At 66.2% G+C, this 24,425-nt stretch overlaps 3 protein-coding genes across 3 annotated transcripts; all 3 read right to left on the bottom strand.

Moving 5' to 3' along the window:
- Positions 1-13: 13 nt before the first annotated feature.
- On the bottom strand, positions 14-11,203 carry SV2A (synaptic vesicle glycoprotein 2A). The gene is made up of 13 exons (XM_027728076.2): positions 10,729-11,203; positions 7,782-8,517; positions 6,768-6,948; positions 6,508-6,659; positions 6,294-6,427; positions 5,494-5,583; positions 5,189-5,299; positions 4,996-5,084; positions 4,313-4,477; positions 4,080-4,213; positions 3,529-3,732; positions 2,572-2,731; positions 14-1,614 (listed from the first exon to the last, which is right to left on the bottom strand). Exons 2-13 carry the CDS (start codon positions 8,359-8,361, stop codon positions 1,431-1,433), a joined length of 2,184 nt encoding a protein of 727 aa, XP_027583877.1. The 5' UTR covers positions 8,362-8,517; positions 10,729-11,203; the 3' UTR covers positions 14-1,430.
- Positions 11,204-12,814: 1,611 nt separating this feature from the next.
- SF3B4 (splicing factor 3b subunit 4) lies at positions 12,815-17,704 on the bottom strand. Its single transcript, XM_027728085.2, has 6 exons — positions 17,314-17,704; positions 16,901-17,029; positions 15,856-16,398; positions 15,028-15,222; positions 13,581-13,751; positions 12,815-13,320 (listed from the first exon to the last, which is right to left on the bottom strand). The coding sequence occupies exons 1-6, from the start codon at positions 17,345-17,347 to the stop codon at positions 13,136-13,138; spliced, it is 1,257 nt and encodes a 418-aa protein (XP_027583886.2). The 5' UTR covers positions 17,348-17,704; the 3' UTR covers positions 12,815-13,135.
- Positions 17,705-18,001: 297 nt separating this feature from the next.
- On the bottom strand, positions 18,002-23,105 carry MTMR11 (myotubularin related protein 11). The gene is given in 15 exon segments (XM_027728019.2): positions 18,002-18,270; positions 18,732-18,995; positions 19,300-19,503; positions 19,652-19,822; positions 20,003-20,178; positions 20,247-20,317; positions 20,551-20,614; positions 20,708-20,829; positions 20,912-21,000; positions 21,081-21,168; positions 21,386-21,645; positions 21,739-21,881; positions 22,109-22,181; positions 22,806-22,997; positions 22,999-23,105. Coding segments are annotated over 15 exon segments (2,082 nt in total). The 5' UTR covers positions 23,068-23,105; the 3' UTR covers positions 18,002-18,174.
- Between the last annotated feature and the right edge of the window lie 1,320 nt (positions 23,106-24,425).

Here is a 24,425-nt window from a genome sequence, read left to right as displayed (position 1 = left end):
TTTTTTTGGGGTGGGTTTGGTTGTTGTTTTTTTTCTTTTCCATTTTAATTAATTTACAAACACCTGAAACTACAGCACGGCACGACAGAGCTACGGGGGGGGCCCGGGGGGGCCCCAAGGACCAGCTACACCGAGGGGGGGACGAAGCACACGGGGGGGGGGGCTGCTCGGAACAGGGGGGGGCTGCCCTGGGAAGGGGGGGCTCTGGGGGGCTCTGACCGACCCTAGGGGGTTGATCTGGGGGGGAGGCACAGCATTGGGGACCCCCTGAACCCCGATTTCTTTTAGGAGGGGGGCACAGCACTGGGAACCCACCCTGAACCCCGATTTTTTTTGGGGGGGGGGTGTGAGGGGGTGTTTGTGCTTTGCAAACCGCTGGTGGTTCTGGGCTGGGGGGAGGGGGAAAGGGGGGGTAAAAAGGGGTGGGGTGGGGGGTTAAAAGAGGGTGTAGGGAGATGTGGGGGTGCAGGAAGGGAAACAGGGCTGGGAGGAGGGAAAAGGGGGTGCAAGGAGCTCCCCTCACCCACACCTCCCTCCCCCCAGAGAGAAAAATCCTTTAAAAATCAGTTAAAAAATTACGAACTGGCAGTTTTGGGGTTCCCCCCACTGGATCCCAAAATGACACCAAGGACTAGGGGTTGTGGCCAGGGGGGGACTGTGCTTTGCATCCTAAAAATTGGGCACCCCAAAGCGGGGGCACCCCCGGAGGGGGGGGGAGGGTGTGTGCTTTAACCCTAGAAATGTTGGGCACCCCCGGGGGGGGGAATCTGCACCCCAAATTGCTGCACAACCCCCCCCAAAAGGACCTGCACCCCAATATCCTGTGCCCCCTCCCTCCGGGGCACCCCAAGGCTTCTTGCACCTCAAAAGGCCACCCACCCCCCTCTCCCAGGGGACCCCCCCCAAAAAATCCTTGTGAGGACCTTGCTGGGTGCTCTCCCTGGGGATGGGGAACCTCAGAGCCTTCATCCTCCTCCTCCTCGGCTCAGCGGGGATTCGGGGGGTGCACAGGGCCTGTGTGTCCCCCCCTCCCCGAGGCTGGGGCCCCCCCAAACCCCACAGCCCCCCCAGGAACGAGCAGCAACTCACAGAGGGGGTGACACCGAGAAAAGAAATGGGGGGGGGGGGGGCTCAGAGGGGTTTGGGGGTTCGGGGGGGAGCTTGGGTGGTCAGGAGTGGGTTTGGGGGGTCTCGGGGGGAGATTTTGGGGTGTCAGAGGGGTCTGGGGGAGGGGGAAGGGGCCAAGTGCAAATGAAAAAGATCCCAAAATGCTCCAAGAAGACGTTTCACAGTGTCTAACGCGACTAATCCCGGGGGCACGGGGCGGGGGCAGAGCCTGGATTTGGGAGGGGAGGGGATACCCCGGGGAGGAGGAGGAGGAGGAGGAGGGGGCAGGGGGGGGTGTTTCCCTCTCCCCCAGCCCCCCCCCATCACTGCAGGACCTGCCCCCGCGTCTCGGGCAGTTTGAGGGCCAGGGAGCTGCCGAGGGCCAGCGCGGCCGAGGCCAGGAGGATGGGCACGGCCTTGGTGATGCCCACGAAGGAGGTGAAGATGCTGATGCCCAGCACGGCCGCCAGCTTGCACAGCGCGTTCAGGAACCCGAACGCCGTCGTCCTGGGGGGGGCATGGGGGGAATGGAGGGAGGGGGGAGTCGTGTGAGTGGGGGGAACCCCAAAACAGGCACCCGGTGCCCCGAAATGAGCACCCAGTGTCCCGGAATGGGGACTCGGCACCCCCGAGGTTGGCACCCAGTGTCCCTAAATGGGCACCCAGTGTCCTGAAACCAGCACCTGGCACCCAGAACTGGGACTCAGCACCCCGAGATTGGCACCCAGTGTCCCAAAACTGGCACCCAGTGTTCTGAAACCAGCACCTGGCACCCAGAACTGGGACTCAGCACCCCGAGATTGGCACCCAGTGCCCTAAAACTGGCACCCAGTGCCCCAAAACTGACACCCAGTGTCCTGAAACCAGCACCTGGCACCCCAAACTGGGACCCATAACCCCGAGATTGGCACGTGATGCCCTAAAACTGGCACCCAGTGCCCCAAAACTGACAGCCAGTGTCCTGAAATTGGCAGCCAGTGTCCCAAAACTGTAACCCAGCACCCCTAAACAGGCACCCAATGCCCTGAAACAGGCACCTGGCACCACAAACTGGGCACCCAGAACCCCAAAATGGGCACTTGGTACCCTGAAATGGGCACTCAGCACCCCAGGGCTGGCAGGCAGCACCCACAAACAGGCACCCAGCAGCTGGTAACCCTAAAACTGGCACCCAGCCCCCCAAAACCTGTGCACCTTGTACCCAAAACCTCCCATTTGGCACTCAAACCCCCTCATACCCGGAACTTTCCACCCGGGCCCCCAGAACCTCCTGCCCCACCACCCAAAAACCTCAATCCTTGCGCCCAAAACTACTCCTCGCACCCAAAGACCTCACTCCTTGCACCCAAAACCTCACTCCTTGCACCCAAAACCTCCCTCCTTGCACTCAAAACTACTCCTTGCACCCAAAACTACTCCTTGCACCCAAAACCTCTCTCCTTGCACCCCGCCCCGAGGCCCCACCTCTTGTCAGAGGGGTAGAGCTCCACGGTGAGCACGTCGAGGGCGTTCCAGGAGGCGATGCTGACCCCCCCGAAGAGGCAGAGCAGGGCGATCATGGCCGACTCGCTGTTCCCAAAGGACAGGAAGAAGCAGCTGACGCAGGACATGACGCTGGAGCCGGCTGGGGGGGCACAGGGACACGTCAGGACAGTGGGGACACTGAGGCAGGGGGTGGGAGGGTGGCCAAGGGGGGAGGGAGGGTGGGGGTGGCACACCCAGGAGGGTCCCCAAGGGGGAAATGGAGGCGGGATGATCAACCAAGGTAGGAGGTCAAGAAGGTTCCCAAGGGGTGATGGAGGTGTGGATGATCCACCAGGATTGTCCCCAGGGGGTGATGGAGGTGGGGGATGATCCACCAGGATTGTCCCCAGGGAATGATGGAGGTGGGGGATGATCCACTGGGATTGTCCCCAGGAGGTGATGGAGGTGGGGGTCGATCCACCAGGATTGTCCCCAGGGAATGATGGAGGTGGGGGATGATCCACCAGGAGGGACAGGGCTTAGGAAGGTCCCCAGGAGATCAACGGAGATGGGGGTGACCCAGCAGGTGGGATGGGGGATCAGGAACATCCCCAGTGGGGTGATGGAGATGGGGTGACCCACCAGGGTGGTCCCCAAGTGGGGATGCAGGTGGGGTGACCCAGCAGGTGGGATGGGGGATCAGGAACATCCCCAGTGGGGTGATGGAGATGGGGTGACCCACCAGGGTGGTCCCCAAGTGGGGATGCAGGTGGGGTGACCCAGCAGGTGGGAAGGGGGCTCAGGAAGGTCGAGAGCCAGTTTGGGCTGGAAGGCACCTCAAGGACCCTCAAGAGCCCCTCCCACAGACCAGGCTGCCCCATCCAGCTCAACCCTGGCTGTCTCAGGGAGGGGTCACCCCCCAGACCCCCTCCCACGGGGTGCCCCCCCGCTGCCCACCCAGCATGCGCAGGCGGCCGATCTTGTCCATGAGCAGGGCCGAGACGATGTTCCCGGGCAGCACGGCCAGGGTGCCCAGGAAGCTGACGAAGTAGATCATGTAGGCGTTGTTGTCGTCGCTGAAGTCCAGCTGGCAGCCCTCCTTGTTGTGCAGGAACGTGCTGTTCACCACCCGGCTGTTGATGAACTTGTACTCAAAGAGATCTGGGGGGGGAGAGGGGGACATGGGGTCACTCCGTCTGCACGGCCCCCTTGGGCACCTTCCTGATCCCCTCCTGCCTGGTGGGTCCCTCACACCTCCATCACCCCCTTGGGGACCACCCTGGTGGGTCACATTATCTCCATCACGCCCTGGGGACCATTCTGAACCCCCCTCCCACCTGCTGGGTCACCCCGTCTCTGTCACCCCTTGGGGGATCTCATGGGTCACCCCAACTCCACCATCCCCTTGGGGACCTCCCTGACCCCCCTCTCCAACCTGGTGGGTCCCCCCCATCTCCATCAGCCTCCTGGGGACCCTCCTGGGGGGGTCACCCCCGCGTGCCCCCCACCTGTGTTGTAGAAGACGGTGGAGATGAAGGTGCAGTTCTTGAAGAAGGTGTTGCTGGAGGTGATGTCCTCGAAGTAACACTCCTCGAAGAGCGAGTCCTCGAACGTCACCGACTTCATCTTCAGCCCGATGAACCTGCGCGGCGGGACGGGAGGGACACCCCATCACTGCCCCCCTGCTCCCACACCCCAAGCTCGGCCCCCCCCAGGCTCAGCCCCCCCATCTTCCACTCACTTGTCGTTGAAATACTCGCCGCCACGGTGCACCTGGTTCTCCAGGGTGAAGTTGAAGGTGAAGTGTCGAACCTTCTCGCGCGTGAAGAGCTTGGTGCGTGAGGCGTACTCGATGCTCTGCAGGTGCTTGATCATGTCGGGGAACCACACGGTGAGCCCGTAGTAGCTGCGGGGACAGGGGTGAGCGGGCGCTGCAAGCCCAGGGCTCCCGGTGCCAGCCTGTGCCATCCCAGTGCCAGCCTGTGCCATCCCAGTGCTACTCGTCCCGTCTCATCCCACCCGGTGCTGCCAGCTCCGTCTCAGTCCCAGCCCAGAGCTCCCAGTACCGATCTGGTGCTATCCCAGTTCTGACAGCTCCATCCCAGTGCTGCCTGGCTCCATCTCAATCCTGGCCCAGTGCTGCCTAGTTCCATCCCATCCCATCCCATCCCATCCCATCCCATCCCATCCCATCCCATCCCATCCCATCCCATCCCATCCCTGTCCATCCCACCCCATCTCATCCCACCCCATCCCATCCCAGTCCCATCCCATTTCTCTCCATCCCACCCCATCCCATCCCACCCCATCCCACCCCATCCCATCCCATCCCACCCCATCCCACCCCATCCCATCCCATCCCACCCCATCCCACCCCACCCCATCCCATCCCAGGGCTGTCCATCCCATCCCGCCCCCCGGCACCTGAAGGACATGGTGAACCACACCGCCATCATCATCAGCGTCACGCGCCGGAACTCGGGCGCGAAGCACTGCTGGAAGTTGCTCCAGACCTGTGAGGGGACGTGGGAGGTGATGGGGACACGGGAGGTGGCGGGGACGTGGCGGGTGACAGGACAGGGGGGCCGCGGGGACCCCCGGGCAGCTCCGGCCTCACCTGCTGCGACAGGTTGAGGCATCGGACGAGCCAGCGCCGGTACCACGTCCCGGTGTCCGACTGGATCTCGATGAGCTCGTCCTCCCGCTTGATGGTCTTGATGTGTGTGACCTGGGGGGGACAGTTTGGGGACACCGGGAAGCACCATCCTCGGCCCTGCCCCACCTTGTACCTCAGTTTCCCCCTCCCGGGCGCTGCTTTTATCCCAGAGTTGGGAATTGCAGCCCCTGCTCCTGGAGGAGACCCCCCCCTCCCACCTTGGGGTGCTGGGGACCCCGGGGCCCAGCCCTTGGGGGGGTCCTTACCGAGAAGACCCTCTCGGGGTGGCCCTTGGCCCTCATGTTGGTGTCGTGGACCTGCTTCAGCACCATCCAGGCCTCATCGTGCTTCCCGTTCTGTGAGGCAGCACCGGGTCAGCCCGGGACACCCCGGACACGGACACGGACATGGACCCAGACCACCCCCCTGCAGTCCCTGTCTGGGTCCCACCACCCTCCTGGGTCCTGCTACCCACTTGGGGGTCCCTGTGATGGTCCCTCCACCACCTTCATCACCTCCTGAGTGTCCCACTACCTGCCTGGGGTCCCTGCCTGAGTCCCATCACTCACTCGGGGGGGTTCCTGCCCAGGCCCCACCGCCCCCCTGGGTGTCCCTCTCTGGGTTCCCCCATCTCCACCACCCTCCTGGGGGTCCCTGCCCGAGTCCCCTCATCTCTACCACCCCCCTGGGTGTCCCCCTCTGGGTTCCTCCAACTCCACCACCCACCTGGGAGTCCCTGCCCAAGTCCCCCCTGTCTCTACCATCCCCCTGGGGATCACTTCCTAGGTTCCCCCATCTCCACCACCCTCCCAGAGTTCCTGGATATGTTCCATCACCCACCTGGGGGCCCCTGCCCGAGTCCCCTCATCTCTACCACCCCCCTGGGTGTCCCCCTCTGGGTTCCTCCAACTCCACCACCCACCTGAGGGTCCCCGCCCAAGTGCCCCACACACAGGGATCACTTCCTAGGTTCCTCCATCTCCCCCCCTCCACACTCGGGGTCCCTGATGCACCCCCAGCCCCCCTCCCGGGACACTGCCATGCCCCACCCCGTGCCCCCCCCCACCTCCAGGTAGAAGCGGGGGCTCTCGGGCATGGTGGTGAGCGCCCCGATGGCGAAGACCGAGGGGAAGGCGCAGACGAGCACGAAGACCCTCCAGCTGTGGAACTGGTACGCGGAGCCCATCTGGAAGCTCCAGCCTGCGGGGACGGGACAGGACACGATGCTGGGGCTGAAACCCGGCGAGCCCCTCACGCTCCACCAGCCCGGGGGGTCCTACCGTAGTGGGGGATGATGGCCCAGGCCATGGCGGAGGCGTAGATGCCCCCGATCATCCAGAACATGCAGAGCCAGCTCAGGTGCTCCCCGCGCTTCTCCTGCGCCAGGAACTCCGAGAAGTAGGAGAAGACGATGGGGATGGAGCCGCCGATGCTGGGGACGGAGGGGAGCGGTGTCACCCCCGCCCCCGTGACCCCCCACGCACGGGGGGGAGCTCGGCCCCCGCTCTGGGGGTCCCACGCGCGGCCGGGGCCCCCTTACCCCACGCCCGAGAGCAGGCGGCAGAAGAGGAAGGTGCCGTAGCCCTGGACGAAGGAGGAGAAGAAGGCGAAGACGCTGTTGACGGAGAGGGAGATGAGGAGGCACTGCCTTCGGCCCAGCCGGTCGGCCAGCCCGCCCCACACGAACGCGCCCACCATCATGCCCAGGTACACGATGAGTCCTGGGGAGGGGGACACGCGGAGAGGTCACTCCCGGGGGTACCCAGGGACCTGCACCCCGAGTCACCAGGCAGAGGGGGATGGCGCTGGCAGGGACCCCCTCCCTGGGACACCTGGGTGCCCTTGCAGGGAGGGGACAGAGCCCCCTGTGTGAATGGGGGATGGGGGTTGTCTCCCTGCTCTGCTTGGGCGGGGGGCAGAGGTGCTTCCAGGACCCCCACACCCAGCCCCTTCCCCTGTGTTGAGTTTGCCAGGTCTCTCAGGGACACGGGGCACCAGTAACCCCAGGTCTGGGGGGGTGTCAGGCTGTGGTGAGCACCACAGAGAAGTGGGGGGAGGCAGCCTACCAATGCAGCCCTTCACAGCCCCCCCAAACCCACTCTCAGCACCCACTTATCAGCCCCAGTCCATGAGTTCACACCCCCCAAACCTCCCTCCCCGTTGCTCAGGTGGGGACCAATGTGGGACTGGGAGGAGGAGGATGGTGGGACCCCTGTGCCCTGGGGGGGTCCTGCGTCCTTCCTTGTCCCCACATCCCTTCCTGGACACTCCACATCTCCATGTCCTCATGGTCCCCCAAATCTTCCTGTGTCCCCCCATACCCCCTATGTCCTTCCCCATCCCCAACCCTCCATCCCCTCACCCCCTCGTGCCTCTCTGCCCCCCCATGTCCCCCCCCCATCCTGTGTGTCTCTCTGTACCCCCATATCCCCACAGTCCCCCATGGACTGCCCCACATCTCTCCACATCTCCCAGTGCCCCTCCACGTCCCGCTGACCCTCCTGTCCCCCCGTGACCCCCCCAAACCCCCCCCCCCGTGCCCGCCCCTCCTCACCCAGCATGCCCTTGTTGGAGTCAGAGAGGCACATGTCCTTCTCGGCGCTGGGCAGGACGAAGCCCACCACGAAGACCTCGACGCCGTCGGCCATGAGGGCCAGGCCCAGGACGAAGTAGAGGGTCCACTGGAAGCGGCCGTGGCCGCACTCCTGCAGGATGAGCTCATACTGCTGCGCCAGCTCCTCGCGGTCCTTCCGCCGCTGCCCCTCGCTGTCGTCGAAGGCGCCGGTGGCCGTGGCGGCCCCCAGGCGCTCCCCCCCCTTCAGCGACTCTTGCCGGGGGATCCCCTGGTACTCGCCCTCGTAGATCTCGTCCTCCTCGTCGTGGCCCTCGGTGGCGTCGCTGGACGCCCCCTCCTCCTCGTTGGCCCCCTCGCCCCCCCGGTAGTAGCCGTCCTGGGGCGCGTAGTCTTCGTCGTCCTCCTCCTCCTCGAAGCGGGAGTAGGAGCGCCGGGTGTACTCGTCCTGCACGCGGTCCATGCCCCGGCTCACCTTCTTGGCCGCCTGCTTCTTCACCTCCTTGGCGATGTCCTTGGCGCCGCGGATGAACGCCGTCCGGTCCCGGAACGACTCGTCCATGGCGCCGGCGGGGTGGGACGGGACGCCGGCGTGGAAATGGGGAGGGGTCTCTGCGTCGGGGGGCTGCGCCCTCAGGCCCGGGATGGGGGGAGATGGGTGATGGTGCTACCCATCCGTGGGAGGGGGCGTGGGGGGACCCCGGACACCGGCCCGGACCTGGGGAGCCCAGACACAACCAGGGCTGTGTTAAGAGTGGCAACGGCCCCACATCCCACCTCCCAACTTTTTTCCTGTCTCAGATGGAAACAGGAGGATTTGGGGGCCCCCCCGTCCCACAGTGAGGGGAGGTTGTCACCACAGGGCACAGCAGGAGCTGAGGTGGGGACAGGCTGGTGGACACTGGCTCCATGCCAGCCCCCACCCCTTAGGTGCCCCCTCCCCTCACTTGGGGGAATCCCAGCTCCCACAGTTCACTGGCACACCCCCAGCACCACCAGATCCATTCCTTCCATGTCCATTCCAAAGGACAGAGGGAGCTGGGGGGCATCACTGCCCCCGAGTATCCCCAGTCAATCCCCCTGGACTGTGAGTCACCCCAAAAACACAGCCATCAGCAGGCCTGAAGGAGCCCCCTATTTCCTTGGGCACCACAGGATGGAGCGGCACCAGAGGGACAGGGAGGGGACCAGCCCCAAGGGCACGGGGGTCCCCAAACCCTCCCAGCACTGCCAGTGCCCGAGGTGGGGGCCTCAAGGAGACAGGTTTGGGATTTGGGGGGTCCCTTGGGTGACAGTGACCCGGCCACGTCCCCGTCTCCGACCCAGCACCACGTGTGCCGGGCCACGCTCCCTGTGGAAGCTTCCAGGCAGGATTTGCTGTGGGAGACACCGGCAGAGGCTGACCCGGGGAGGGGAGGGCTGGGGGCACCCCAAGTGCCCGAGGGTCCAGCCCTGGGGAAGGAGAGGGGGCACCCAGATACCTGGGGGGTGGCACCTCCCTGTGTCCTCATACCCTGTCCCCCTTCCCAGCCCAGCGACTCCCCCCGGCCGTGCAGAGCCCAGCTCAGCTCGTGACAGGGATGGACCCGCAGCCCCCCAGCCCGACGCTGCTGCCCCGGCCGCGGGGGCCGGCGTGACCCCCCCAAAGTGCTATTTTTATCCCCGGCCGGGCGGGAAGGAGCTGCGGGCAGAGGGAAGGAGCTGCGGGCGAGGGACGCAGCCGGCGCCGTGTCCCCCCTCCCCGAGCGAGGGGACAGGGCACGCGGGGACGCTAAATTTAGCCCTTCGGAAACCCCGTGAGGGGGGGGGGGCTGCGGCAAGGCCCGGCCCCCCCTTCCCTAGCGGAGCTGGGCAGGTGATTTCACAGGATAAAATGGCAAATTCCCCCCTGCTCTCTGCTCCGGCAGGGGGAAGCCCCCGTTCCCCTCCCTGGGGGTCCCGCGGACCCCCCGAGGCCCCTGGAAGGGGCCGATCCACGGCCAAGGTCATTTTTCTCCGGCCAGGCTGGCGGTTCCCTGCGGAGCCTCCCGATGCAGGGCCGGTGTTTCACGGAGCGGGAGGTATCGGGGGCTGGGGGGAGGAATCGGGGAGCAGGGAGAGGCCAAGTGCGCGGTGAGGAAGAGGATGGGCCGGGGAGCAAGGTCACCGCGGGCTCCGTGACGGAGGAGCGGCCGCACGAGCCGGGGAGCCTCGAGCGGCCGAGCCGACGGCAGGAGCCGGCGCCGGATGAGATCAAGGGTTTGATGCCACGAGGAAGCCAGAAATCCCACAGACCGCAGCCCCCCGAAATGCAGGAGCCGGGGGGGGGGGAGGTGGCCCCCAAAAATGCCCGTCACGGGGGCAGAACGTGCCGCTGGCCCTGCGGCCCCGTCCTGGCGTTGGCCAGAGCCGTCACCACCAGCCCTGGACAAGGTTATCGGACCTGGATCCGGCTCCTCCCGCCGCGCATCCGAGCGGAGCCGGGGGTCGATGCAGCCACGCACCCCAAAACCCCCGGGAGTCCCAAGCTGGGGTCTGTGTCCCCCCCCCGCAGCCCCCCAGCCTCCCTGCAGAACGCCAGGAACATGGCGACAAGGGGAGAGTTTTAAATCACCCGTGTCCAAGGTCACCCCCCAAATACCCCAGTGCCACCCCCTCCCCAAAAACCCGCCGGTCCCCCCCCACTCCCATCCCTGCGGCGGGTTCCCGATCCCCTCCGGCTGCTCCCCGGCCGCAGGACGGCACGGGGGGATGACAGGAGCCCCCGAACACGCACATCCAAAGGCAGACCCGGGCTCCAGGGGAGGTTTTCCAGGACAAAATGGCCACAGCAAGTGGGAAGGAGAAGCCGAACCCCGAATCCATCAGCGGCTCCGTGAAGGCCGATTAACGCCGTGGGGAGGGGAGGGGATGGGATGTGGGGTATAAACCCGTTTTGTTCCCCCTTTACCTGGCTCAGCCCTCGCTCCGCTCCAGCTCCAGCTCCCTCCCGACGCCGGCGAGGAGGAGGAAGGTGCTCCGGCGAGGAAGGATGCTCGGGAAGGGATACGGCGAGGAAGGAGGATGCTCCGGCAGCGACACGGCGCGACAGCAGCTCCCGGGTACCAGCGCTACCGCCGCAGCCTCCGCCGCACACACGGAGCGCTGGGAGAGTCCATCGGCGCAGCCCCGGGAAGGGAGGGATCAGCCACGGCACGCGGATACCGGGGGGGCTCGGCGGGAGGGGGGGGCTCGCCCCTACCGAGGGGGGGGTGCGATGGATCCCCCGGGATGCGCACGGGGAGCTCCCGCGGGATCGGGGCTCCCGGGATGGAGCCGCTGGGATGGAGCCGCTCCGGAGGCTGCCGATGGCGGGGAGCGGGTGGTGGGCACGGGGGGCACGAGCCCGCGGCCCCCCCGGATCCCTCGGCGAGGCTCAGCCCCCCCTCCCGCCCCCCGCCGCCCCCCGCCCCCGGCACGGCTGAGTCACGGCCTCCGCGGGGCTGGATTGGGATTTTTTGGGATCAAATCGTCCCCGCCCGGGCTCGCCAGACCCGGCCCCTCTGCTGCGCCACGACACGAACGGCCCCTGAGGGATTTTATTTTTTAGGGGAGGGGGGGGGGGAGCTACGGCCGGGAGGGCACAGCGAGGTCTGGAATGCCCAAATTGAACGTCTTTTCCCACGGATCGTTTCCCAAGGGTGGGAAACCAGGACCCCCAGTGCTCCAGCCCCACTCCCCCCGGGGCTCTGGGGTGCTGTCCCCCCCAGCTGAGTTCGGGGTTGGGGGTCCTGGGGTCCCCACAGTGAGCTGGGATGGGGGGTCCTCCCAAAAGCAGGATCTTCCCTGATCCCCCTTCACTTACATCCTAGTGTACCCAAAGCCCCCTCCTCATGCATCCCAACATTCCCAGAGCCGCAGCCTTCCCTAAAATCCCTCTCCCTGCATTCCATGCAACGAGCTAATCCAGTCTCAGCTTCCAGGATGTCAGTCCCAAAGCCCCACAATCCAGCAGGATCCAGCAGGATCAGCACTTCCCCTCTCAGACTGGAAAACGAGGACGGGGACCAGTCCACACCAGCGGCACCAGCACAGGGAAGGATTTAGGAACCCAAGAGCCAGGAAATAGCGGTGACACGTTTCTGGAAACAACCCCAAAAGGGGGATGGAGCTGCAGGGCGAGGCCGGGAGCAGGGCCAGGTGCCTGCTTGGGATCAGGGCTGTGCCCTCGGGAGATCACACGCCCAGAGAGCCCCGGGGGCAGCTCAGCCCCCGGGGGGAGCGTGTCCCATGTCCTCGGGCTCCCGGTGACTCATGTGCCACTGTCACCACCCTGTGTCCCCGCTCCGCTCACACTCAGCCCCGAGGCTTCTTGTGGATCATGGGAGGAACAGTCTTGGCAGCAGCCAGGGAATGGCTCCTCCTTGGGAATGTTTGGCAGGGCCTGAAACCCGGGGGGGGGGGGATACAACTGGGGGGAGTGGGATAAAAACAGGGGGATGGCGACATAAAATAGGAGGAAAGGGATAAAAGCAGGGCTGATACAGCTGGAGGGAAGATGGGATGTAACTGGGAATGGCAGGATAAAACCAGGGGGATGACAGGATAAAACTGGGGTGACAGTGGGGTAACACCAGGGGAGAGGGGGATGATGGAAGCCAACGGTGCCCCCTCCCTCCTCACAGCTTCCCAAATCCTTCCCATCTCCAGGTCCTTCCCTGACACCTCCTCACGGTGCTGAATGAACGAGGAAAAGGCAGATGGTTCCAGTACAGCCCCGGGAAGCACAGAGCCATCCTCTCCCTCCTCTCCCAGTCCAACAGCTTCAGCCCCAGTTAAGACCATCCCCAAAACCACAGGAAAACCAGCTGTGAGCAATCCTAACCCAAGATCCAATAGCTCATTCCCTTCCTGAGGAAAGGGATGTGGCAGGGACTCAGCAGAGTGGGATTCATCCCAAATCCCTCCTCTGAACATCCCTGTCTCTGGAATGAGTGCCCCGGGCTCCGAGGGTGGCCACCACCCCTCAGCTGGTGACAAACAGCCAGAGCCTCGTCCCCAATCCAGGGACCCCCTCGGTTCCCAAATCCTTTATTTGCCGGCAGGCGGCCGCTGCTTTTGGTACAAAACCAACAAATCTGGTAAAAAGGAGCTCGGAAAAGCTGCCAGGGAGAGAGAAAGGGGAGGAGGTGGAGGAAAAGTGAGGAAAACCAACAACACTATAAAAAAAGCCAGGAGGGGAAAGTGGAGGGGGCAAGGACGGAGGGGAGGGACACCCCCAGTCCCCCCCAGGAGTGGGAATGTTGGTCCGAGGGGGCCGGGAAGGCCGAGGACGGACACAGAGGGTCCCGAGTGGGGTGGGGGGGCTGCCCCCCCTCTCAGGGCAGGGGTCCCCGCAGGGGCCCGCGGGGGGGCACCCCGGGGGGGCTCTGTGCCGGCCGTGGGGGCAGCGGGACCCTCTGGTATCCGTAGGGGGGGGGCCGGGGGGGCCCGTTGTAGCCGTGGGGCGGCATCAGCGGGGGGGGCCCGCGGAGCCCGTGGTGCGGCAGCGGCCCGGGGTGACCTGTGGGACAGACGGGGGGTCAGTGCCCGGGGGGGGACGGGCAGTGCCCCCCAAAACCCTCCCAACCCACCCCAGGAGTTCCAGGGACAGCGGGTGCCCCTCAAACTCCCCACACCCCCCACCGTGGGTGCCCCCCCCCAAGACCCCCCCTGTGGGTGCCACATCCAGCAGGTGCCCCCCAGCCTCTCCCATGGGTGCCCCCCCAAGCCCTCCCCGCCCCGTGGGTTCCCCAGATCCCCCCCAGAGCAGATCCCACTCACCCATGGGTGATCCGAAGTGCGGCCCCCGGGGTGGGAGCCCCATTGGGGGGGGTCCTGGGTGGGGCATTCCCGGGGGGGGCCGGGGGGGTGGCTGCCCTCCGGAGCCTGGGGGTCCTGGGTGGTGCTGGCCCATCCCGGGAGGTCCGTGGTGCACCTGCATCGGTGGCATTCCTGGGGGGACAACGGAGTTAGGGGTGCAGGGAAGCAGGGAAGCAGCTCCCGGCACCCCCAAGGGGGTTGGAATTCCAGCTGGGTCCGGGCAGTGAGGGATGCAGAGGAGCTTCTGCTGCTGAAAAGGGGGTTAAAAAGGAGGGAACACGAAGCCAACAGCAAGAGGAAAGGGCCTGGATGCAAGTGTGTGGGAAAACAGATGGAATAGAAAGTGTGTGCGGGAAAAGAGATGGGATCCTGAGTATGTGCAGCCCTGGGACAGCGAGGAATCACCATCCTTGGAGATTCTGGACAAGCTCCCAGAGCACACTGGTGCTGGAGCCCGCCCTGCCCTGACTGAGGAAGCCAGGATCCCCCCCAAAACCTGCTTTTTCTCAATTATCCCATTTTATCCTGTTGACAAAAAGTCCAACAAACTGATTCCTTCCTCCCCCTGGGAAGCTCCAGCGCCCGGTTTTCCCTCTCCGGGTGTAATTGGCTCCGCTCAGGCCCCGCCACCATCTGCTCCCGGCACGGCCAGGGAGGATCACACAAAGCTCCCTAATCAGGGCAGCTCTGGAGCCACAGGATCAAACAAATCCCAGAGAATCATTAAATTGCACATTTCACAAAATCGGGGCTTTTGAACCCGGAGCTGAGGCGCAGCCACGGCTCCTTCCCGGGGCCACGGGGCCAAAATGGAATCAGGGAAACTACTTGTTTCCTTGAATTATTAATCCCTAAATTAGCTCCTGCCTTCCTTCCTTGCATCCCTGCCTTCCTTTCCTGCATCCCTGCCTTCCTTCCCTGCATTCCTGTCTTCCTTCTGTGCAAACCTGCCTTCCTTCCCTGCATCCCTGCCTTCCTTCCCTGCATCCCTGCCTTCCTTCCTTGCATCCCTGCCTTCCTTCCCTGCATCCCTGCCTTCCTTCCCTGCATCCCTGCCTTCCTTCCCTGCATCCCTGCCTTCCTTCCCTGCATCCCTGCCTTCCTTCCCTGCATCCCTGCCTTCCTTCCCTGCATCTCTGCCTTCCTTCCCTCCATCCCTGCCTTCCTTCCTGTGCCCCTTCCTTCCCACATCCCTCCCTCCCTGCATCCCACACCTTCCCAGCTCAAGGAAACCAGCCCCCCTCTCCCTGCCCAGGTGCCTCCCAGAATGCCACGACTCCCTAAATTCCCCAAATCCTTTGGAAATCCCGCCGGGCCTCCCTCCGTGATTGGAGGAGGGATCCTCTCACCCCCCACCACAACAGAAGCCGATCCCCACTCCCGGCCCCATTCCCGGCCGGATCCGTACCTGGGTGGTGCATCCCGCCGGGTGGGAAGGGGTGTGGGTGGGGTGGGTGCCCCCCTGCCGGGGCAGCCCCCGAGGGGGGTCCGGGGGCTCCGGCACCCGGTGGCATCGGCGGGGGGGGCATGGCCGGGGGCATCCCGGGGGGCAGCGCCCCGGGCGGCGGCACCGGCGGCGGGAACGAGCCAGGGGGAGGCAGGCCTGGAATACACAGCGGGAATTTGGGGAAGGGGAAACCCCCCAGTCAGAAAAACACGGGGAAGGGAATCGGGAGAGTCCTGGGAGCCCCGAGCCCCCCATGTGACTGTGACCCACCCTCACAGCCCCCAGCCCCAGCTCCCACCCACCCGGGGGGGTGACCCCTAAGCCCCAGGGTGGTGAAGTCACCCCAAACCCCCCATGTGACCATAACCCCCCCCAGTGTCACTGTCAACCCTCTCATGTGACCCTCCCAGGCCCCCAGCCCCACATCTCACCCACCTGAGGGGGTGAACCCTGGGCCCCAGGGTGGGGTGTCACTGTGACCCCTCCAATGTCACTGTCACCCCCCATGTGACCATGACCCCTCCAATGTGACTGTCACCCCCCTCATGTGACCATGACCCCTCCAATGTCACTGTCACCCCCCATGTGACCATGACCCCTCCAATGTCACTGTCACCCCCCGCATGTGACCATGACCCCCTCAGCACCCCCAGCCCCGCATCTCACCCACCTGGGGGGGTGACACCTGGGCCCCAGGGTGGGGTGTCACCGTGAGCCCCCCAATGTCACTGTCACCCCCCTCATGTGACCGTGACCCCCTCAGGACCCCCAGCCCCGCATCTCACCCACCTGGGGGGGTGACGCCGGGCCCCAGCGCGGTGACCACGGGCGTGGGCACCGAGGGGGGCGGGGGGGCGTCGGCGAAGAGCTGGTGGGGGCGGTCGGCCTGCGAGAGCGGGTTCTGTGCCGCCAGCAGCCGCTCGGCGGCCGAGCCGTGCCGCTCGCCCTTGGAGTCCTTCTTGAAGGCGTAGGACACGGTGATGGGCCGGTTGCACAGGTACTGCCCGTTCATGGCCTCGATGGCCGCGTCCGACGCGTCGAAGCTGGCGAAGTTGATGAAGGCGTAGCCCTTGGAGTTGCCCGTGTCGGGGTCCCGCATGATCTTGGGGGTCTGCAGGATGACCCCGAAGGCGCTGAAGGTGTCGTAGAGCAGCTTCTCGTCGATCTCGGGGTCCAGGTTGCCGATGAAGATGTTGGCGCCCACGTCCAGGTTCTTGTTGTGGGCCGAGGCCTTGTTCACTCGGATGGGTTTCCCGTAGAGCTTGATCATGTTCATGATCTTGATGGCGTAGTCGGCGTCCTCCTCGCTCAGGAACTCCACGAACCCGTACCCTGGGGGACCCCAAAGGGCTCAGGGGCACCCTAGGGAGCTCGGGGGGAACCCAGTGGGTCTTCAGGAGAGGGGAGATCCCCCCACTTGATCTAAACTTCAGTTGACTCAAAACCCCATTTAATTATGGATTGGAACCCCCTCTATTTGATTTTAACCCCACCTGATACTTCATTTCATCCCCACTTGATCTAAACCCTGATTGACTCAAAAACCCATTTAATTATGGATTGGACCCCCCTTGATTTGATTTTGCCCCCACCTGACATTTCATTCAATCCCTACTTAATCTAAACCCTGGGCCCCAAACACCCCCTGTGGGATGGAAGATGATCCCCCCCCTCTCCCCACCCCAATTCCACCCCGGCTCTGCCCCCTGCTCAGGTCTGGGGGTCCCAGCCCCTCACCCTGCTGCTGGACACCCCACCCGTGTCCTCCCGCCCCCCGTTCTGCCCCTCCTTGGGATTTGCGGGGTCCCCGTTGGGATTTGGGGGGGTCTCTCACCCTGGTGCTGGCCCGTGACCCGGTCCTTGGGCATGTGCGTGTTGACCACGGGCCCGGCCTGCAGGAAGAGCTCCCAGAGCAGGGGCTCGCTGACCTTCTCGTCCAGGCCCCCCACGTACACCGTGGCATCTGTGGGAATGCAGGTCAGAGCCGGAAAACCTCGGGATAACGGGGGGCTCGGGGCTGGGATCCCTCAAGTCAAAGCCCCTCCAAACCTTCACCAGATCCCCCCAAATCCGCCCTTACCCAGGCGGCCCCTCCAGCCCCCCCTTCTCCCTCGGGACACCAGACCGCCCCCCCTATGTCCCCAGAGCCCGCCGGTGCCCTTCCCTCCGCGTCCCCAGGGTCCTCCCGGTGCCTCCCCCCATGGTCTCAGTGCCCCCCAGCGCCCCCCGTCCCCCTCCCCTTCCCACCCTGGTTCCTCTCCGAGATCGGCCCCGCCGCCATCTTGTCCCGCTCCCGCGCGCGCGGCGACGCACGCCCGTGACGTCACCGCGTCGCCCGCGGGGAGGCGGGCCGGAAGTGGCGTCCGGCGGGGAAGGCGCGGCGGCCATCTTGGGTGTGGGCGGGAGGGGCGGCCGGGCGGCAGCGCCCTTCCCGTCTGTCGCGATATCGCCCGCGACAGGCGACGGCAGCGCCCGCGTGGCCGGGAGAGAGCGCCCTCGGTGCCCGGGAGTGCTCAGTGCCAGGGGGTCCCAGTACCAAGAGATCCGTCCCAGTGCCGGGGCATCCAGTGCTGGGGGATCCCAGTTCCAGGAGATCCCAGTGCCAAGAGATCCCAGTTCCAGGGGATCCCAGTGCCAAGAGATCCCAGTTCCAGGGGATCCCAGTGCCAAGAGATCCCAGTTCCAGGGGATCCCAGTGCCAAGAGATTCCAGTTCCAGGGGATCTCAGTGCCAAGAGATTCCAGTTCCAGGGGATCTCAGTGCCAAGAGATCCCAGGGCTGAGGGTCCCAGTTCTGGGCTCCTGCCATGTCCCCATCCCATTCCTATCGCATCCCATTCCCTTCCCATCCCATTCCCATCCCCATTCCCAGTCCCATCCCGTCTCCTCCAATCCCTTCCGCTCCAATCCCATCTCATCCTGGAGCTCCTCAGGCCTCGTGGAGGCAGCACAGGTTTAATGGAAAGCCGGGTCCCCCCTCTGCCCTTCCCGGGCCCCCTGGAATGCCCGGAGAGGAACCGGGGGCGCCAGGCGGTTCCAGGAGACCCCAAATCCCAAGGGATCCTGGTGGGATCCCAGAGCCATGCTGGGTCAGGTGCTCTCCGGGGGCTCAGCGGGGTCTCCACGTGTTCCAGGCACGGAGCCGGTCCTGGAGCAGCTCCAACTCCTCGACCAGGCCGGACCAAGATGGGGCAAAGCGCCCACGCTGTGGAGAGACAGTGTGGATACAGGACATGGACACGGGAATGGGACAGGGACACGGGAATGGGATGTGGGAATGGGACAGGGACACAGGACACGGGAATGGGACAGAGACATGGGACATGGGAATGGGACAGAGACACGGGACAGGGACATGGGAATGGGACAGGGACATGGACAGGGATATGGGAATGGGACAGAGACAGGGATATGGGCACAGGGACATGGAACAGGGACATGGATGGGGCAGGATGGATGGACATGGGGTCCCCCATCCATCCATCCCATGGATGGATACAGGGGACACGGATGGGGATGGATGAGCGGACACGGGGTCCGGATGGGCATGGCCATACAAGAACCCCCCCACTGTCCCCTCCAGCCCAAGCAGTAGGACAGGTTAGGACCCCCCCAAAGCAAGACCCCCCTGAAGCAGGACCCCCCCAGCTCCCCCCATCCCGGTACCTGTTCCTGGGGCAGCCCCCTGAGGTAGCAGCGGTGCCAGAGCCGGACGCAGGGTCCGGCCGTGCAGGGCAGGAGCAGCCCGGGGGGGGGGCAGGAGCCCCCCGAGATGCCCCCCCGTGCCCCCCGGCTCTCCAGGGGGGGGTCCCGCTGTGGGGGGCGCAGGGGGGGGCGGCTGCTCCGCCAGGGCAGGGGGTGGGGGCACAACGAGCCCTTGGCCAGCGCCAGCACGGGCCCGGCCCCCCGCCAAGGGCAGGGGGCTGCAGGCTGGGAAAGGGGGGAAAACAGGGATTAGGGAAAATGGGGGGAAATCCAGCAGAGGGGGAGAGGAATGGTGGGCAATAGGGATTAGGGGAAAAAAAAGGAGAGGGGAAATCAGCAGGGAGGGAAGGGAAAACGCAGGGAAATATGGATTAAGGAAAAAAGGGGGGGGGGATCCATTGGGAAGGGAAAAAATGGGGCAGGGAGGGAAAATAGGGATTAGTGAAAAAAGGGAGGGAAAAGCCAGCTGGAGGGGCAAATGGGGGGCAAACAAGGGGTGCAGCCCCCCCCCCAGCCCAGCCTCACTCACCCCGTCCGGGGTCGGGGGCTCGGCGGGGGCCGGGGGTCCCGCGGGGTTCCGGAATCGCTCCCGCTGCTCTCGGCTGTAGCGCAGCCCCCAGGCCCAGACCGGGGGGAAGGGGCAGGCAGAGGGGCCCCCCCTGTGCCCCCCGGGCCCCCCCGAGGGGTCCTGCCAACCACCCACCGGGCGGTAGGTCTGGCTGCGGGGCCGGGGCTGCAGGGAGAGATGGAGTCGGGGGGGGGTCAGTGCCCAGTTTGGGATGGGAACACCGAGGCACCGGGGAGGAGAAGGGGTGAAATGGGAGGGTTTGGGGGTGTCCCTGCCCAGTTTGGGATGCGGGAGTGCCCCCCGGCCCCCTCACCGGGCTGCCGTGGCCCCGCTGCCGCTGGCAGCTGAAGCGGAAGGTGCTGAAGTAGGGGCTGAAGCTGCTGTCGTGGAGCGCCAGGAGAAACGCCTCGGTGAAGCCGAAATCCGCCGGGAATTGCCGCAGGAGCTGCCACGTGCAGTCCAGGAACAGCAGGAACACGGGGGCCTGCCGGGGGGACACTCCTGTCACCCCGTGGGGATGGGGATGGAGGGATCTCACCTCCTCCTAACCATGGGGGGTCCTGGCTCCTGTCACCCCGTGGGGACAGGAATGGGGGGGTCCCACCTCCTCCCGAGGGGGGTCCTGTCTCCTGTCACCCCGTGGGGACAGGGATGGGGGTCTCACCTCCTCCCGGGGGGTGTCCCGGCGGAGCAGCCCCAGGCGGCGCGGGAAGGGGTGTCCGGCTGCCACCCACTCCCGCTGCACCAGGCTCTGGAAGCCGGGCAAGGAGCGGGCGTGGGGGTCCCCCAGGAGCTGCACCAGCGAGGCCAGCAGGCAGTTCAGGTCCCGGTCCGAGGGCTCTGGGGGGTGAGGTGGTGAGGGGGGGTCCCCTTTCCATCCCCCTGCACCCCCCTCCCGGTGCCCCCACCTTGCAGGACCACGGAGCAGCGTCTCCCTGCCAGCAGCGATACCACCTCCACGGCTTTCCTCAGGCAGGTGCTGGGGGGCAAAAGGAAGCGGTCAGGGCACCCCAAAATGCCACAGTCACCTGCCCAGGGGGGCTGCAGCCCACCCTGGGGGGCTCCCACACACACCACAGTGCCCCCAGTTGCCCCACAGCCACCTGGAGGGGGTCATCCCGCTGTGAGGAGTGGGGGTTTAGGGGAATATCCCCCCTACACCCCAAAATGCCGCCCTGCACCCCGAAGAGCCCCTCCTTGTCACCCACTCACCGGACATGGTCCAGCCAGCGCGTCCCCTCCAGGGCCGAGAGCCACTTCTCCTCCACCACCGCTCCTGGATCCCACAGGATGAGGGGTCAGCGAGGAGAAGGCCCCCCTCCCCCTGGTGGGTTTGGGGGTCTCCAGGGGCCCCCCCCGTGCTGCTCACCAGGCAGGCAGAGTGCCCGCAGCTTGAGGTGGGCGAGCTGGACGTCGGCGGGCGAGGGCAGCTCGGCCGTGTCGGCCAGAACGCAGGGCCCGCGGCCCCCCAGCAGCAGCATCTCCAGGCACCTGGGGGGCACAGGGACCCCCGGGTGGGGCCAGGCCGGGGTGACACCCCCAGCCCTCCCCCCGGGGACCCCCTGGGACCCACCTCACGTCCTCGCTGCCCGGCTCCGAGGCCGGGTGGAAGCCGGCAGCTCTCAGCAGGTCCCCCCCGCCCGGGTGGTGCCAGCACAGGCGCTGTGGGACAAAGAGGGTGACCCCCCCAACATCACCTCCCAGCCCCCTGCCCACCCCCCCATGGCCCCCCGGGCACTCACGGGCACCCGGCGCTCCTGGAAGTGGCCGAAGGTTCTCTTGAGGTCGTGGTCCAGGAGCCCACTGGGCACCCACAGGTACCGGGGGAGGCTGCGGGCAGGGGGGCACAGGGTGGGGTCCCCCCAAACCGCGGGTGCCGTTTCCAGTGGCTCAGGGGGTGTTTTCCCCAAACCACAGGGGCAGACGGAGGGGGGGTTTCCCCACAGCCCTATGTGGCTGATCCCTCTGGGGGGGTGGGAGGTCCATGCTGTGACACCCCCCTGGGTGTTGGGGGGCCCAGGGACCCCCGTGCCCGGCAGGGCCATACCTGGGGGCCATGTCGAAGCGCTCGTTGACGACGCTCACCCTCCAGCCCGCGGCACCCAAACGCTCCAGCTCCTTCTCCCAGTCCTGCAGGCTCTCAAAGAGCAGCGTGGCACCCAGGCCTTCCTCCTCCTCATCGCCCTCCTCATCCTCCTCCTCTTCCTCCGGGGGGGCCTCGGCAGGGCAGGACCAGCCATCGTGTCCCTCGGTGGCATCCCCTGGCTGCATGGCTGCTTCCCGTGCCTGGGCGATGGCATTGGCCACCTGCGAGGGCAGCCAGGGTGGGGTGTGAGCCCCCCGACCCCCCCAGAACCCAGAGTGAGGGTCCAACACTTCTGCACTCCCCCCCCGGCTCACCCGGAACGCCTGCAGAGCCAACCCGTTCTCGGGGAAGTGGAAACGGAGCAGTCGGAAATCCCGGCAGAACACGGCGAGTTCCTCGGGGATGAACTTGAGGGTGGAGGTGGCCGTGAGCACCTTGGGCTTGGAGAAGCTGCTGGCTGGGGGGGCACGGGGAGGGGGAGGCCGTGAGGGCCAGCTGAGACCTGCCCAGCTCATCACAGGGCTGAGACCTGAGACCTGCCCAGCTCATCACACAGGGCTGAGAGCTGAGACCTGCCCAGCTCATCACACAGGGCTGAGAGCTGAGACCTGCCCAGCTCATCACACAGGGCTGAGAGCTGAGACCTGCCCAGCTCATCACACGTGCCCCGCGGTGTCCTATTACCTGCCACCAGCTCGCGGATGCAGGGCAGGGCCACCTCGTCCTCGGAGCGGAGGAGGCCGTGGGAGCCGGGGGCCTGAGGGAGAGCAGGGAGGGCTGGAAGCTGCCCCGGAGCGTCCCCCCCCGATCCCAGGAAGGGTGGTGGGGATGGATCGGGGCCCTACGGCTGTCCCGTGTCCCTCATTCCTTGTTCCTCGTCCCCCACACCGTCCTGCTGCGAGGAGCTCCCGGGGCGAACACGGCGGTTCCGCATTCGACCAGCCAGGGTGGGCTGGGATGGGGTTGGGATGGAGCTGGAATGGGGCTGAGGTGGAGCTGGCAGGGGGTGTAGATGCAACCAGGATGGGGGGCAGGATGGGTCTGGAGTGAAGCTGGGATGAGGCTGGGATGGGGTGGGAAGGGGCTGGCCTGACGGTCGGGGTGCGGTGGGATGGGGTCGGGATGGGACAGGGATGCGGTGAGATGGGGTCGGGATGGGACAGGGGTGCGGTGAGATGGGGTCGGGATGGGACAGGGATGCGGTGAGATGGGGTCGGGATGGGACAGGGGTGTGCGGTGGGATGGGGTCGGGATGGGAAAGGGATGCGGTGAGATGGGGTCGGGATGGGAAAGGGATGCGGTGGGTTTGGGGTCGGGCTGCGGGGGGGCAGCGCGGGGTCCCGCGGTCCCGTTCCCGGTATTCCCGGCGTTCCCGTCGCACCTGGCCGGGCAGGAAGGCGAGGCGGCGGTTGGTGCAGAGCAGCGTTCCCGGGACGGAGCCGCCGCCGTCCCCGCAGCGCTGCCGGGCGCCCGCCGCCTCCTCCAGCACCCGCTCCCCTGCGGGGACCGGCACTGGGTCCGGGGCTCCGAGGGCCCCGAGCCCCCCGAGCCCCACTGGGCCCCCCGGACCCCCCGGTCCCGGCCCCGGCCCTACCTGGGAGCCCGGGGAAGGCCGGGCGGCGCCCGCCCGGGGCCCCGTTCATGGCGCAGGGACTTTGGCCGGGCGGGCCCGGAGCGGCGGGGCCGGAGCGGCCGGGAGGGAGCCCGGAGCGCCCGGCCCGGCCCCGGCATCCCGCCCCTCACCCCGGCATCCCGCCCTCCCCCGGCATCCCTGCCCCGGCATCCCGCCCCCCCAGGGACCCGGGATTCCACGCGTCCCGACATCCCGACCCTTCCGCTCCCGGCATCCCGCCCCCCGCCATCCCAGCGCCCGGTCCCGGCGGGGGGAAAGCGGGGAGAGCCCAGGCGGATGGTGGAGGGGTGGTGGAGGGGACAGCCCTGGGGACCCCGTCCAGGGACGGGCCGTTCTGGGGTCCCCGCAGCCCCGGGGACCCCGCCAGGGACGGGCGGTCCTGCGGTCCCCGAGCCCCGGCCCCCCATAAGCGCTGCCCCGGGCAGGGGAACCCCCAAACCCCGTCCCGTCCCCGCAGCGTCTCGGGGGGGCCCCGGGGCCTCTCCCGGGGCCGGGCGGAGCGCGGTGACTCACGGCCCAAGCACGGAGCCTTCTCCTCCCAGCTGGAACAGCGGCTCCCGAGCCGGGCCCACCCGGCCCCCGCCTCGCCGCCCCCGCACCCGGCGGCAGGTGGATGGTGGCCCTGGGGCCACCTGTGCCACCCCCCAAGTGCCACGAGACCCCCGGGACCCCCAAACCCCAAGGTTGCCAAGGCGGCAGCAGCACCAGCACACGGGGATGTAAATCCTGACACAACCCAGGCTCATGGAAAACCCATCAGAGCACATTTGGAGCTCCAAATCCCATTTTTGGTGTGTTTCCCCCCAGATTTTTGGGGCAGCCCCAGCCCCGGGGGCTGCAGCTCGTGTGCCCCCGTTTTCCTCCTGCAGGAGAATCACCTGGCGGAGGATTCCGGGGGCTTGGATGGGATTTTGGCTCCGGCACCTGGCAGATGAGAGGAATTTCCTGGAGGCTTTGAGCCGGGAGCTGCTCCACTGCCAGCGCGGGGTCAGCCCGGGCCACCCCAGCAGAAAAAATCCTGGAGGAAAATCGTCCGGCACAGACGTGGCACCGGGTACGGAGCAGCCACTGGGAACACTGGGAGGAAGGGAAAACACCAGGAGCTGGGAGAGGAAATCCCAGTGCACAGAAATCCCACGGGAAGCCGTGCCCAGGGTCCCACCTCCCACAGTCCACCTCCAACCACCCCCAAACCCCGTTTTCCTCTTTCTGAACCCATTTAAAGCTTCAGTGTTTGGACAGCCCATGCTGGGAGGCAGCTGGATTTTATCCCTGGATTTTATCCTGAGGCTGGGGTCAAAAACCAGAGCATCCCTCGGGGTTGTCCTTGGGATGCAGTTGGGGAAAAGGCTCCAAAATCAGCGAGGA

Source organism: Pipra filicauda, unplaced genomic scaffold (assembly GCF_003945595.2).
Source record: "Pipra filicauda isolate LSUMZ 115617 unplaced genomic scaffold, ASM394559v2 scaffold585_size263788_pilon, whole genome shotgun sequence".
NCBI classification, from domain to species: domain Eukaryota; kingdom Metazoa; phylum Chordata; class Aves; order Passeriformes; family Pipridae; genus Pipra; species Pipra filicauda.
This window is presented reverse-complemented; position numbering and strand designations above follow the sequence as displayed.